This window comes from Bubalus bubalis, chromosome 24 (genome assembly GCF_019923935.1).
Source record: "Bubalus bubalis isolate 160015118507 breed Murrah chromosome 24, NDDB_SH_1, whole genome shotgun sequence".
NCBI classification, from domain to species: Eukaryota; Metazoa; Chordata; class Mammalia; order Artiodactyla; family Bovidae; genus Bubalus; species Bubalus bubalis.
Genome location: NC_059180.1, coordinates 15,671,523 through 15,687,291, shown reverse-complemented (window position 1 = coordinate 15,687,291; position 15,769 = coordinate 15,671,523). Strand labels below are relative to the sequence as shown.

The 15,769-nt window shown below is 46.0% G+C and overlaps 1 protein-coding gene and 2 non-coding genes across 3 annotated transcripts; 2 read left to right on the top strand and 1 right to left on the bottom strand.

Moving 5' to 3' along the window:
- Positions 1-10,182: 10,182 nt before the first annotated feature.
- On the bottom strand, positions 10,183-12,451 carry SEPHS2 (selenophosphate synthetase 2). Its single transcript, XM_006080961.4, has one exon. It carries the CDS (start codon positions 12,249-12,251, stop codon positions 10,896-10,898), a length of 1,356 nt encoding a protein of 451 aa, XP_006081023.2. The 5' UTR covers positions 12,252-12,451; the 3' UTR covers positions 10,183-10,895.
- Positions 12,452-14,952: 2,501 nt separating this feature from the next.
- TRNAR-UCG lies at positions 14,953-15,025 on the top strand. The gene has a single exon. It is a non-coding gene; the product is annotated as a tRNA-Arg (tRNA).
- A 671-nt stretch (positions 15,026-15,696) lies between these two features.
- TRNAQ-UUG lies at positions 15,697-15,769 on the top strand. Its single transcript has one exon. It is a non-coding gene; the product is annotated as a tRNA-Arg (tRNA).

Sequence of the window (15,769 nt, the reverse complement as noted above, 5' to 3'; positions counted from 1 at the left end):
AGTACTATGGTAGATAGCAAGATAGAGAGGACCTGGATCCTTGATAACATTGCTGAGCCACTTATTTTAAAATAGGTTACAAAGATGCCCTGATTTAAGACTCTGGTTATATAAGATAATAAATCCCTTTATTGGTCAAACCACTTTTAGGGTTTTGTTTTTGTTACTTGTCTTTGATAAATTGACATTTAACCTGAGTAATTATTAATAAATCAAGGGGAATAGGGGACTTCCCTGGTGGTCCAGTGGCTAAGACTCTGCACACCCAATGCAGGGGGCCCAGGTTCAGTCCCTGGTCCGGAAACTAGATTCCACATGCTGCAATTAAATATCCCAAATGCTGCAATGACGATCAAAGATCCTGCATGTTGCAACTAAGACCTGGTGCAGTCAAATAAATATTTTTTTAAAAACATTAAAGAAAAATCAAGGGGAATAGAGTACTAGGTAGAGAGAACACCAGTGGTTAAAGCAGGGAAGGCTTGTTCCTGCTGCTGCTAAGTCGCTTCAGTCGTGTTCGACTCTGTGCGACCCCATAGACAGCAGCCCACTAGGCTCCTCTGTCCCTGGGATTCTCCAGGCAAGAACACTGGAGTGGGGTGCCATTTCCTTCTCCAATGCATGAAAGTGAAAAGTGAAAGTGAAGTCGCTCAGTCATGCCCAACTCTTAGCAACCCCATGGACTGCAGCCTACCAGGCTTCTCCGTCCATGGGATTTTCCAGGCAAAAGTACTGAAGTGGGGTGCCATTGCCTTCTTGGCATGTTCTAAATGCAAAAAGAGTTCCAGTGTGGCAGGAATGCTGTGAACAAACAAGGGGGATAATGGTGGGATGTGGTGTTGGAGAAGTAAAAAGAGATCAGATCAGATCAATCAACCATTGATTTTATTTCATATTTTATTTTATTTTGGATTTTAAGTATGTGGGGACCTTTTGAAGGATTTTAGGCAGGGGAGCCATATGATCATATTTCGTATTTCTGAACCCTTTTACTGCTGTGTTAAGAATGAACTGGAGGAAGGACTTGCCTGGTGGTGCTGTGGTTAAGAAGATAAGGTGGCATCCATCTGCCAATGCAGGAGACACGAGGTCGATCCCTGATCCAGGAAGATTCCACATGTCAGCCAACAACTAAGCCAGTGCACCATGACTACTGAGCCTGTGCTGCAACGGTTGAAGCCCACATGCCCTAGAGCCCATGCCCCACAACAAGAGAAGCCACTGCAGTGAGAAGCTCTCATATGGCAACTAGGGAGTAGCCCCCACTCACCACAACTAGAGAAAGCCCTCACAAAGATTCAGTGCAGCCAAAAATAAATAAATAGTTTTAAAAAGAATGAACCAGAGGAGGGCAAGAGTAAGAAGCAGGGAGATGCGTTACTGCAGTTTTCCAGCAAGAGACGTTGATGAGTTGACCTGGGTTGATGGCGGGTAAAGATGAAAAGAAGTAGATGCATATCCTGGAGATAGACCTATACGTTTTGTTGGCTTTGACCTAGTGAGATGGGAGAAAGGGTAGAATCAAGCATGGCTTGCAGGTTTTGAGTGTTGGGCAGCTTGGCGGATGGATGGTGACTAATACTGGGATGAGGAAAATGAGATGCAGGATGGAACACAAAAGGCATCGGAAGTGTGGTTGGGACAAAGCAAGTGAAGACCCACATCAAGTTGGCAGGTGGATTTATGAGCCTAAGGGTTAGAGGCAAGATGAGGGCTGGAAATTCAGATTTGGTAGTCTCTGTCATTTAAACACTACTTAAAGTTTGGGAATTCAAGAAGAATAACTAGTACAAGAATCTAGGTAGGCAAGACTAAGATTTGGGGTATTCTGACATTTAGCAGTTGAGCAGAAGAGACGAAAAGGGCTTCCCTGGTGGCTCATTGGTAAAGAATCCGCTTGCCAATGCGAGAGAGAGGAGGATTGATCCCTGGGTCGGGAAGATCTCCTGGAATAGGAAAAGGCAACCCACTCCAGTATTCTTGCCTGGGAAATCCCATGGACAGAGGAGCCTGGCAGGCTACAGTCCATGGGGTCACAGAGTCAGACATGACTGAGCAACTCAACAACAAGAGAAGAGAAGGTGAGATAGGAGGAAAATCGACAGAGTGTGAAGTTATGGACACTAAGAGAGGAAAGTATTCCAGAGTGAGTGGACATCTGATGCGGCTGAGCAGCTGGGTAAAATGAGAGCACAGAATTTGCTACTGGATTAGGCAACATGGAATTTAGATATGGGAGGTAGGAGATATGAGGGCGTCCTGGGTAACTCCTAGGTTTCTGGCTTGAGTAAATAGATGAATAGTTTTGTTATTTGCTGAAATGAGGACATAGAAGACCTAAAGTTGTGGTAGGTGGGAAGATACTGAATTCAGTTTGGGACAGGTTAAGTCTGAGATCTAGGCAAAACATCCAGGCAATGTCCAGCAGGTCTGAAGTTTGGAGCATTGAGCTGCCTTATGGATCTGGGTACTGAAAGTTTCAGGAGCCAAGCACCACCCCTAGCACCTTCCCTGGTGTTTACTAAGCTTCTCCAGTTGTGTGTGTGCTCAGCCACGTCTGACTTTGCTGCCCCATGGACTGTAGCCTGCCAGGCTCCTCTGCCCATGGAATCCTCCAGGCAAGAATACTGGAGTGGACTGCAATTTCCTACACCAGGGGATCTTCCCTGACCCAAAGGCCGAACCCTTATCTCTTGTGTCTCCTCCACTAGCAGGCGGATTCTTTACCACTAGTGCCACCTGGGAAGCCCAGCTTCTCTAGCCTGAAGACAAACTCTTACTGTAATATAAAACGCCACTTGGAGAGCAACTTTCTCGGCAGTCCTCTGCATCGCAGATTTTTTAAGAGTCAGGTTTTCAGGACTTCTAGAGTTCACAGGTCAAATGGTCCTTGGAGACTGATCTGAAGGAGGAGGCACTCTCACTGAGACTGCCTCTGCCCATCCCCCCGCCACCCCCCAGGAGGTTCCCTGGCAGAGCTGTAAAGCTCTTTCAAAGCATCCTGCAGGGACATCCAAGTTCTTTGCTTCCACGACATCATCTTCTAGAGACCAACCGGGACTTCTCTAGCTGTCCAGTGGTTAAGACGCTGCTTCCACTGCAGGGGGCCTGGGTTCACCCCTGGTCGGGAAATTAAGATACTACGTGCTGGGCAGTGCAGCTAAAACAAACAAACAAAGGTGTTTCTCCATTGCCGGCTAATAAATGTTTAATGACAGAGTGGACGGAACTTTGTTTTTGCTGGAACAGGACAGCATGTAACACATTTAAAACATGTAAATGCACACATACACCCTTGTACCACTCAAGAGTTTAGCCACCTTCCCTGCTAGAGCCAAACAGGTGCAACTGGTCTCAGTAAGGCTCTTTGGGAAAACTTGGAGTGGAAGTGACCGCAGCAGCTGGAGAACAAAGCAGCAAAGGCCTGTATGCGAAGGTGGTGTCCAGGTAGGGGAACCTGGGCCAGTCAGAGGTCCCAGAGACAACAGACAGCGATGGAAACTAGGATTCAGGTGACTGATTGGGAACCTACCTGCCAATGCCCTTGGGAAGACTGTTTCTCTTCTCTGAGCCTTGATTTCCCTATCTGTATAATGGGGATCTAGCCAAGGTGGCCTCCAAGGACACTTCATAGTGTGCTAGGAGGACCAGGACAATATGTATTTTGTCCATGGCTGGGTCCCAATAATCTACTTCAGTTCTCTTTGCTTTTCTTTTTTTGCCTTGCTAAGCAGTTTGTGGTATCTTAGTTCCCTGACCAGGGTTTGAACCTGGGCCCTTGACAATGAAAACTCGGAGAGTCCTAACCACTGGATTGCCAGGGGATTCCCAGTGCTGTTCTTATTGGAGGTAGATCTGTAGGCCTTATTGGTTTTGAACTTGGGAATGGGAGAAAGGGTGCTGCTAAATTAAAATGGGCTTCCCAGTTGGTGCAGTGGTAAAGAATCTGCCTGCCAGTGCAAGGGACGTGGGTTCGATCCCTGGGTCAAGAAGATCCTATGAAGGAGGAAATGGCAACCTGCTCCAGTATTCTTGCCTGGAGGATCTTGTGGACAGAGGATTCTGGCAGGCTATAGTCCATGGGGTCACAAAGAGTCAGACACACCTGAGTGAGTGAGCATGCACGCATATAAATTTTTCAGGGGCAGTCATAACAGAGCCTTTTTCAGAAACTCCAGCCTAGCCCTGTCAGGCCAGAGAGGCCCCAACACCCTTAGAAGTCCTTCGCCAACCTATTTATCTGGCCATATTCCCCTACACACAGACTGAAATCCACTCTCCCTGCCTTTGCTCACCCATTCCCCTTCTTCTGGAATGCCCATCCCCGTTCTCTGCATATCCAAATCCAAATTCCACCCATCCTGTAGAGCCCTGCTTCAAAGCCTCCTCTAGGAAGCCTTCCAAAACTTCCTCCAAAAGGACAGAATTTGGTTTTATATAGTACTTCCTTCATTCTTATGCCATGGCACTTATCACTTCTTACTTTAATTTGGGGGAGACTGGTGACCCTGTTCTAGATCTACCCTCAGTCCGGTCTCCTGGAGAACAAAAGCAGTGTCAGGCTTTTGTTTCCCAGGACCTGGTACTTGAGTTGATCTATACATACATTTAGAGGAGGGTATCTCATGGGATCCTCTCCATGACTTGCCTGCCATAGGTGAGTATGGCTGTATGAAGAAGGCTGAGCGCTGAAGAATTGATGCTTTTGAACTGTGGTGTTGGAGAAGACTCTTGAGAGTCCCTTGGACTGCAAGGAGATCCAACCAGTCCATTCTGAAGGAGATCAGCCCTGGGATTTCTTTGGAAGGAATGATGCTAAAGCTGAAACTCCAGTACTTTGGCCACCTCATGCAAAGAGTTGACTTATTGGAAAAGACTCTGATGCTGGGAGGGATTGGGGGCAAGAGGAGAAGGGGACGACAGAGGATGAGATGGCTGGATGGCATCACTGACTCGATGGACGTGAGTCTCAGTGAACTCCGGGAGTTGGTGATGGACAGGGAGGCCTGGCGTGCTGCGATTCATGGGGTCGCAGAGTCGGACATGACTGAGCGACTGATCTGATCTGATTTTACAAATGAGGAAATTGAGACCCAGAGAGGTCTGGAGACTCGAGATCATCCGGAAGGGCGAAGGCTGAAGCTCCCCAGAGCCCCCAGTGCTCTTCAGCACGGAGTAGAGGAGGCAGCTCACACACGCCTGAGTATCTGCTGAGGTTGCCTGGCACTGCCTTTCCTTCTGTCCTTTCTGTCCTTCCTCTTCATCTTCCTCTCTCTCTACTTTCAATGTCCTCTCCTTTTTCTTTTCTTTCTTTGGCTCCTTTTTTCTTCCTCTTTCTTTCTCTCCATCACCTTTTAAGAAAAACTTTTTTTGCTTTTTCTTTATTATTATTTATTTTTGGTTGTGCTGGGTCTTCATTGCTACCCTCAGGCTTTCTCCAGTTGCAGTGATCAGGGGCTATTCTCCAGTCGCAGCATGCGGGCTTCTCATTGCTGTGGTTTCTCTAGTTGTGGAGCAGGTATGCAGGCTCAGTAGTTGTGTCCCATGGGCTTAGTTGCCCTGTGGCATGTGAAATCTTCCCAGACCAGGGATCGAACCCATGTCCCCTGCATTGGCAGGAGGATTCTTAACCACTGGACCACCAGGGACATCCTCCTTCACCTTTGTTACACCTCTGTTTATACCTGTGATTCTGTTCTGATTTCCACCCCAGGCCTGTCACCTCCCATTACCTGCTACTTCCACTTTGCTGCCCAGGCCCTCTTCAAGGAATAATTGGATGCCTACCTCGCTTCCAACCCCCTAACCCTTCCTAGGTTAACTAAGAGGACCCAGGCCAGGGAAGCATCCAGTCATTTTCCTTCCCTTTTCTACTGTCGAGCCCAAGCAAGAAAATAAACCAGTTAGAGAGTCGTGTTCTTTGGTAAGCAAAACCAAGGCCCAGATTTCTTATCCAAAGCCTTGTCTTGAGAGATTGGTGGTACCAACTTCCACCACTAGGAGACACTAAGAGCAAGGAAAGTGTGATAACAGAGGGTGCTGGAGTCCCGAGTGTGTCTCACTCCCTCACTCATTGATTCAGTATATCCTGAGCATTTACTGTGGGCCAGACACTGTACAGGTGCTGGGGATATAGAACGTCCTCTGCCATCTTGGAGCTTACACACTTGCAGAAAGGGACAATTAAAAAGTAAACTAAGAAGGAACTTTCCTGATAATCAAGTGGATGAGACTCCGAACTCCAAATGCAGGGGCCCTGAGTTTGATCCCTGGTTGGGTAACTAGATCCCACATACCTCAAACTGAGACCCAGCATGGCCAAATAAAAAAAACGAAATATCTAAGAAGCCAAGAAAGGGCTTCCCTGGTGACTCAGCAGCAAAGAATCTGCCTGCAATGCAGGAGACACGATTTTGATTCCTGGGTCAGGAAGATCCCCTGAAAGAAGGTATGGCAACCCACTCCAGTATTCTTCCTGGGAGAATCCCGTGGACTGAGGAGTCTGGTGGGCTACAGTCCATTGGGTCGCAAAGAGCTGGACATGACTGAAGCAACTGAGCACGCAGACACATGAAAGGTAATACATAGGATAATGAGTTGGAGAGTTGCCGGGTGTTGGCTGAGGTCAGAGAGGGCTTTTCTGAAGAGATTTTATTCTAACTGAGCTAGGACTGAGAGTTAGCCAGTTGGATAGAGAGATGGAGAACAAAGGATCTCGATTTGTTTGAGAGAAGTAACTCAGTCGTGTCTGACTCTTTGCGATCCCACAGACTATAGCCTACCAGGCTCATCTATCCATGGGATTTTCCAGGCAAGAGTACTGGAGTGGGTTGCCATTTCCTTCTCCAGGGGATCTTTCTGGCCCAGGGATCGAACCCAGGTCTCCCACATTGCAGGCAGATGCTTTACCATCTGAGCCACCAGGGAAGTCCAAATACTTCTTTGAGCCCCTTTTTTTGGCGGGGGCAAGAATACTGGAGTGGGTTGCCATTCCCTTCTCCAGGAGATCTTCCCAACCCAGGGATTGAACCTGGGTTTCCTGCATTGTAGGCAGACGCTTTACTGTCTGAGCCACCAGGGAAGTCATAGAAAGGCTACTGGGCTAGAGTTCAGTGAGAAAGGCAGTGAGTGTGCAGTGAGATGAAGTGCCTTGAGATGAAGCAGGGGTTTTGTGGAAAGTAATTTGAGAGCTTTGAGCTCTGAGAAAACCTGATTGAATTTATCTATTTATTGTTGATACATTACATTTTGTTTATTTTTGGCTAGAGTTGATAACTGCCTCAGTTTTTTTTTAATTTGCTAATTTTCTATGTTGTTGCTGTTGTTTAGTTGCTCAGTTGAGCCTGACTCTTTTGCGACCCCACGGACTGCAGCCTGATGGGCGCCTCTGTCCATGGGATCTCCAGGTAACAGTACTAGAGTGAGTTGCCATATCCTTCTTCAGGCGATCTTCCCAAGCCAGGGATTGAACCTGAGTTGCCTGCATTGCAGATGGATTCTTTACTGCTGAGCCACTGGAGAAGCCCCAATTTCCTATGTAATCATCACTAATTCTTTTTACATCTTCCGATTACCTTCCAATACAATTTTTCACACAATTAAACATATCAGTACTCTATCAGTTCCATTTTCCTTTTCCTAGAAGCCTTCCAAGCTTCTGCTCCAGCATGAGCTGGTTCTTCTCTGTGCCTGGTGGACAGCTCTTACCTTGAGAGCTCCCTTCACCTTTCACCTGGGCTGGGTTGCATTTCCTGGACCCCGTGTTTTTCCTCTTTCTCCGTTTGCTCCCTTGTTTTGCTGGAGCACATCTTCCAGCAGTTTCTTAAGAAAGAGTGAATGCGATGAAAACACTTCAATACCTTGCACGTCTAAAAATTTTTGGAAAAGCAAGCATGGCTATAGAATTACACAGAGAAAATCACTTACCCTCAGAATTTTGGAAGCACTTTCTCATTGTCTTTTAGCTTCCAGTTCACTGCTGAGAAGTCTGATACCAAACCTTTGTGATCTCCTCTCCTCCCAGAAGCTTTAGGAGCTCACCATGATTGGAAGTATGGACTTGGGAACCAGGCCGTTTAGTTAGTAGACTGCCAGTGCAACCTTGACCAAATTTCTCAGTCTTCTTGCACCTCAGTTTCCTCATTTGCAAATGGGGTTGTTGGAAGTTTACAGAAGTTAATACATATAAAAGCTTTTAGAACAGTGCCTGGCAAAGAGTATTATATAAGCATTTGCTATTGTTTTTATTATGGTCTTTTAATCTGTGGTATTTTAACAATAGTTAATAATAAAATGAATGTAGGCCTTTTTCCACTCCCAGTGCTGGGAATTCAAAAGGCATGTTAACAGACACAATTTTTAAATTTCATAAAACTTTCTTGTATAATTCTTTGTTTTCTTCCTTTCATATGCTTTATTATCTCTTTCTGGAACTCTTATTTGTTAAACCTCCTGGCCCATCTCTGATTTTCCTGTTTTCCCCCTTCATTGTGCATCTTTTTGTTTTGTTCTCCTTTCTGATAAATGTCAGCTTTACCTTCTAAATCTTCTACTGAGGACTTCCCTGGTGGTCCAGTGGTTAAGACTCCAAGCTTCCAATCCCTGATTGGGGAACTAAGATCCCTTATGTCTTATAGTGCAGCCAAATAAATAACAAAAACTACTGAATTTAAAGATTTTTAGCTGTATTCTGTGCTCGCTTCGGCAGCACATATACTAAAGATTTTTAGCTGTATTTTTATATTCTAAGTGCTTTGCTCTCTTATTATCTTTCAATGGCTGCTTTTTCTTCTTTTATTCCTTTTTTTTTCTTTTGCTACCTGTATAGTCTCTTTTTTAAAGTCTTTGTTTGTTTGCTTTGACTTCTTTCCAGTTGGAACTTGCCTCAAATGTCTGGTGATCCTTTACTGCTCCTATTTGACAATGAGGCATTAAAAAGAATCTTTTTAAGTGAAGCTTTCCAACTGGGAGGCTTCCTGGTACAGGGATTTTTCACTGGGGGCTCCCTAAATGTTTGTATTTATAGGTTTTTCTCCCCTAGACAGATTTATTTTCTCCAGAGAAGTACCTTCCACCTGTGCCAGGCAGAGGCAATATAAGCTTCCCAGTGTTTCTAATACCAAAGCTGAGAGAGCAGACTGGACAATCTCATTTTTGTCTTTATTCTTGCTTTTGGTGAGGCTCCCTGTCCTCTGCTCTGCTGATTGTCCCCAACTTTATAGTATTTTTAAAATTCACATTTTCCAGAGACCAAACTGCCCTTTACCTACAGAGGTGAGAGGCAGTCATGTGGCTGTATGACACAGTGTGGGGAGATGTTTGACAACTGTGAAGATCTAATTACCCTACACATAAACTTTTAACCAGTATCTTTGACCCCATCTTCCTTGGTATATTTGGAGCCTTTGCTTCTTGTTAAGTGTTCCCCAACTCTGAAGGCATTTTTTTAGGGGGGGGGGCCACACCTTGCAACTTTTTAACTGTGGTGTTGGAGAAGACTGTTCAGTCTCTTGGACTGCAAGGAGCTCAAACCAATCAATCCTAAAGGAAATCAGTGCTGAATATTCATTGGAAGGACTGATGCTGAAACTGAAGCTCCAATACTTTGGCCACCTGATATGAACTGACTCATTGGAAAAGACCCTGATGCTGGGAAAGACTGAAGGCGGGAGAAGGGGATGACAGAGGATGAGATGGTTAGAAGGCATCACCGACTCGATGGACAGGAGTTTGAGCAAGCTCTGGGAGTTGGTGATGGGCAGGGAAGCCTGGCATGCTGCAGTCCATGGAGTTGCAAAGAGTCAGACATGACTGAGCAATTGAACTGAACACCTCACAGCATGTGGGGTCTAAGTTCCCCAACCAGGGATGGAACCCATGCCCCCTGCAGTGGAAGTTTGGAGTCTAACCATTGGACCACCAGGAAAGTCCTTCTGAAGGCATTTATACTTTGGCCTCCTCTGTTCTAAGTCAATTACCCCTCTTACACCCACTTTCCATCTTCCAAGAAAGGCTGACACCTTTCCTTTGCCATTTCCTCTCCCACCCTCTAGGCCTTGGAATTTATGACTGTTCATGATCCTTTGCTGTCAACACCAAATGTTACGTTGGTTCATTTTATAAAACTGTAAAAGATGAATAATTCCAAAGATACATTCACCAGAAGAATTTTCAACAAAATTATTTCACTAGAAATTGCTTTATTGATGAAATCACCAGGAATTTTCAACACAAGATTTAACATCTTAATGTCCACCAAAGCCTGGTCTCTGGGGTTTGGTCTGCCTCTCCCAGTCCTTAAAGGGGTTTAGAGAGAGATGTCATTAACAGAGACCAAGTAAGGTGGTTGGAGGTCCTCCTTTCCCAGTCATTGGACAAGCTGCTCAATTCTTGTCCAGAGTAGGAAAGAGCCAGTGTTTCAGAGTAATCTAATAAGAATTTGACATTGTATTTAAATCTCTCATAACAATTTCAATTTATCAACAGTATTGGTCCAAACTTATTTATTTCTGATCTAAGTGTTTTTCATTTTGCAATTTTGTTGCAATTTTAATAAATAATTTCACTCCCTGTGCAGAAATCAATTAACCCCGTGCCAATATCTCAAATCTGAGTAATCTCTTGCTCTTGGAAAGAGGAAACAGGGGGGGTTTCTGCTTTTTCCACTCAAGAGATGACCAAATATACATCCCCCGACCCCCCAGAAGTCCAAAATGTTACTTCTGGCCTTGGAATGTGCAGCTTTTGATGGGCTGATTCAAATCACCTAGGAAGAGCAGCTGGAACTACTATGCAGGCAGCCTTCTTTGGAAATTTCTTCCTAAAATCAACTCTAGCGGATGGTCCATGCTTGTGAACAAAGGCTGTACAGTCTGAACAACTTCTGCTGTTCCATCTCACAAGCTAGGCTCAGAGGAGGCACTGGAGTTCTCAGGAACAAGAGGAGTAGCAGTGGCCCCACGAGGTAGGACCTCAATAACGCGAGGCTTGTCAATGATCCGGGCTGTCCGGTTTCCCTTTTCCACAATACCGACGATCCAGGCTTGATGACCCTCTCCATACTTTGAAGATTTGATTTCTGAACAAAAGCGAGCTGCCTGTTCTCTTGGCAGACAAATCAGTAGCCCCCCAGAAGTTTCTGCTGAGGTTCCTTGCAAGAGACCGAAGCGCCCGCTGGCCTTGCTGATGGCAGCCATCTTGGCAATGATGGGCAGATTATGAATGACAAAGGAGACCTCATTTCTTTGTTGTTTTGCAAGGTTCTGAGAGTGACCTAGAATGCCAAAGCCAGTGATATCTGTGGCTGCATGGGCATTAAACGTGTGCATCAGCCCGGCAGCAATTCTATTGAGGGTAGCCATGTTGAACATGGCTTCCTGATAACCCAGCTCTACCTCTTCTCTGGAGACCACCATCTTTATCTTATTCCATCGTTCAGGATTATCCAGCCATTGGTGGGCATTGACGGCAACCTGGGTTCCTAAGGGTTTAGTTAACACGAGCACATCCCCAACAACGGCACTGTCAGGCAGGATGAATTCATTTGGTTGACATACTACAGTGGCAACTCCACCGATGATAATCCAAGGGTTTACCACCGTTTGCCCACCAGTCACTGCAGTCCCTCCTTCCTCGGCAGCATCCCGAAAGCCTTTGATCATGAGTGGTGTTATCTTTTCTCGCTCCTCCTCAGGCATACTCTGGCTGACGCTGAGTAGCATCAACATGTTGTCACACTCAGTAATGCCCATCGCGTAAAGGTCACTCAGCACGTTGGCACATGCGATGCGCCCCATCATGTAGGGATCTTCCACCAGCGGGTAAAAGAAGTCGGTGGTCTGCACCAAGGACAGGCCCCCGTGTCTTAGGGGTATGACGCAGGAGTCCATCCCAATGCCCAGGGTGGGGAAGGGAGGGCTGGGTTCCGCCCTCACCGGCAGACCGGCTTCCTGGGCCGTCTCTTCAAGGCCTCCGACCAGGCCCCGGCCCGGCGCGGGCAGCACCTCCGGTCGCGTCAGTCCCGCCAGGAGTTTGAGCAGCGTCTCCTGGGGGACCTTGCAGCCTCAGCCCTTCATGCCAGAGAAGCCGGTGAGCCGCCAGCTCGGGCTGAGACCCAAAGCCTGGGGCTCGAAGGGCCGGTAGCTCGAGAAGGCCCGGCCTAGAGGCAAGCCCACCGGGCCCGAGGAGCCTTCCCCCGCCGCCACTGCCGCCATAGCCTCTCCGCCGGCGCCAGTCGCCGCGACTTCCGCCATTACGCCTGCCCGGCAGGGAGGGAGAAAAGAGGATGGAGGAGGAGAGGTCCCTTTTACTTTCCACTCCAGTTAGTAAGGCGTAACGACATTACCGCAGAGACTCTCTCTGGCACGACTCGCGCAGCCTAACTGCCGCCACACCACGCGGTCCAGGACGTCCTGAGGAAAGAGCCACCGGTCTCTCCGTATTTATCTTGCTGGTGATTGACAGCCGTACCAGCCAATGACGGCTTCGCTACCAAGGGGCGGTCTTCCTTCAGTCTAAAAGATATACTACAAATCAACCACCAGCTTGCGGTATTGGTCTCGGCAAGATTACTGAGCAAATGCTTTGGTTCATTTCCCTTGATGTAATTTAAATGATCTCTTAGGAGTGCTTGGCGGAACTCTGATTCCCTAGAGACAGTTTACCAAGTCCAGCATATTCAAAGACGAGGGCAGATCGGTCACTTGGTCAACCTCAAGCCGGTCAGATTGTCCAAGGGTCACTTGGTAGCGCACATGATCTATCCAGGGTAGAAAAATAGCCCAGGAGAAAAATCGGAACGAATATTGAGAAATTAGATATTAAGTTACTACCATTATGTAAGCAAACTGCAGCATCAACATAATAAAATGTTAACGAGGACTTAGTCAGACATGACTGAGCGACTAAGAACAGCGACTGAACAACAAGGACTTTAAAGCGTTTTAAGGACTCTTAAATCCAGACAGCTGCGAGGGTTTTGGTGCTATTTCCACCACTAAACCTATGCCAGTCACTTCCTCTCTCTTGGCATCAGCTGACTCATCTGAACAGTAAAGTAGCTTTACCTAGGGTTCTTCTAGTCTAAATTTTTTATATCCCTTTAAGTAAATATATATGAGAGCGTGTGGTGTATTCATGAAGGAAAGCTTGTCAATATCCGTTAAAATGATAGCTACACTAAATGCCTTTGACCCAGCAGTTCCATTCTAGAAGTTTATCTTTTAGATGTACTCACCTGTGTGAGTGGGAAATGATAGTTATTTATTGCTGTGCTATAAACATACCTGAACAACTTAAATGTTTATCAATTATGATTAAAATAAATGGATACATTTATATAATGGACTATAAGACAGCCATAAAAAAGAATGAGAAAGCATTGATATGATTAAGCTGACAACAGTTACAGTTCTAACAGGCAGGATTCTAAATGCTCTACACATATTAACTAATTTAATTCTCATAAAGGCCTTATAAGTTAGGATTCGTTCCACATTTTACAGATAAGTAATATAAGACACAGAGAGATTAAATGACCTAATCAAAACCACCATGAGTTTAGCATGAAGCTGGATATGAATCCAGGCAACCTGCTCCAGAGACCAAATTATATTGCCTATAATGTTTGTTAAGAGAAACAAACAAGCTTCAGAAAAGTATGTATAGAATGCTACAAACTGTTGTTGTAAAAGGGGGAAATATATGCAAAAACATATTTCTGGAAGGGTGATCACCAGAAACATAATTTTGATTATCTGTGGGGAGACAATAAGATGACTAGGGGACAGATTTTTTTCATTGTGTTGTCTTTTTGATCTTTTTGTGTTGGAATTTAAAAATAAAATTTAACATTTGCATGTAATACTTAAAACAAAATTAAATGCCTATGGGAGTATAAACTGATGCAAACTTTGAAAAAGAGCCTGACCTTAACTGATAAAGTCGGACATATGTAAACCCATGTGATTCCACCCAAGGACATGCCCTAGAGAAAAATCCTGCCCTTGTGCCCCAGATGATATATACAAGAATGGCTGTAAGAGGTCTGGAGAGGAGTGTACAACAGTGTAAATGTACTTAACACTACTCAATTTAAAAGTACTTCAGATTTTAAAAAGTAGTTAAGATGGTAAATTTTATGTTGTGTGTGTGTGGTGTTTTTGGTTTCTTGTCTGGCTGAGCTGCGAGGCATTTGGTATCTTAGTTCCCTGACCAGGGATCGAATCCATGCCCGCTACAATGGAAGCACAGTGTCCTAACCACTGGATCGTCAAGGAATCCCGTTATGTGTGTTTTACCACAGCCACGAATATTAAAAAATATAGTAGATACTTATAGATTTTATAGTCCACCATTACATTTGGTTTTTATTACTGCATAAGTGAAGTGAAGTTGCTCAGTCGTGTCCAACACTTTGCGACCCCATGGACTGTAGCCCAACAGGCTCCTCCATCCATGGGATTCTCCAGGCAAGAATACTGGAGTGGGTTGCCATTTCCTTCTCCAGGGGATCTTCCCGACCCAGGGATCGAACCCGGGTCTCCCGCATAGCAGGCATGCTGCTGCTGCTGCTGCTAAGTCTCTTCAGTCGTGTCCGACTCTGTGCGACCCCAGAGACGGCAGCCCACCAGGCTCCCCCGTCCCTGAGATTCTCCAGGCAAGAACACTGGAGTCGGTTGCCATTTCCTTCTCCAGTGCATGAAAGTGAAAAGAGAAAGTGAAATTGCTGTCGTGTCCGACTCCTAGCAACCCCATGGACTGCAGCCTACCACGCTCCTCCCTCCATGGGATTTTCCAGGCAAGAGTACTGGAGTGGGGTGCCATTGCCTTCTCCATAGCAGGCATAGTACAGTATTAAGTCCTGGAGTGAATTGAAAGGAACCAGAATGTTAGATTTAGACTGGGCTGTCATTTTGACTCTCCTAACAGCCTTAGCTGAGTTGCTTAATGGGTGGCTGTGTGGCCTAATGGATAAGGCGTCTGACTTCGGATCAGAAGATTGCAGGTTCGAGTCCTGCCACAGTCGCAAGGGGATGGGTAGCTTTTTGAGGGCTCCGCGCTTGGGTCACGAAGAGTCGGACATGCCTGAGCTACTTCACGTTCACTTTTCACTTTCATGCATTCGAGAAGGAAATGGCAACCCACTCCATTGTTTTTACCTGGAGAATCCCAGGAATGGAGGAGTCTGGTGGGCTGCCGTCTATGGGGTAGCACAGAGTAGGACACGACTGAAGCGACTTAGCAGCAGCAGCAGCAGCAGTGTATGTATGTCAACATCACTCTCTCAATTGTCCCACCCTCTCCTCCCTCACCCTCAGAGACTCTTTTGGGGGAAAGTGTGTATCCATATTACTTCCTGTCACTTCTACCTGGGAGCAATGTTCCCTGGGGCCAGTGCAAAGAAAGTAAGGAATTATCCTTGGCCAGTGACCAACCCCCTGGGCCAGAACAAGTTCATGTGCCTTTGTGCAGACCTTTGTACCTTGACCAGGGATTGAACCCATGCTGCTTGCATTGGAAGTGCAGAGTCTTAACCACTGGATCACGAGGGAATTTCCTCCATACACTTGGAAAATTTTGTGGTTGTTGTGGGAAGATAGACATTCTGTACATTTTCAGTACACTGAAAACACTTCAGCAGGCTCTTTCCATTACCTTTTTTTCTTGTTACAAAGTCACTGTCTTGTCATTGTTGGTGGCTGTGTGGCCTAATGGATAAGGCATCTGACTTCGGATCAGAAGATTACAGGTTTGAGTCCTGTCATGGTCA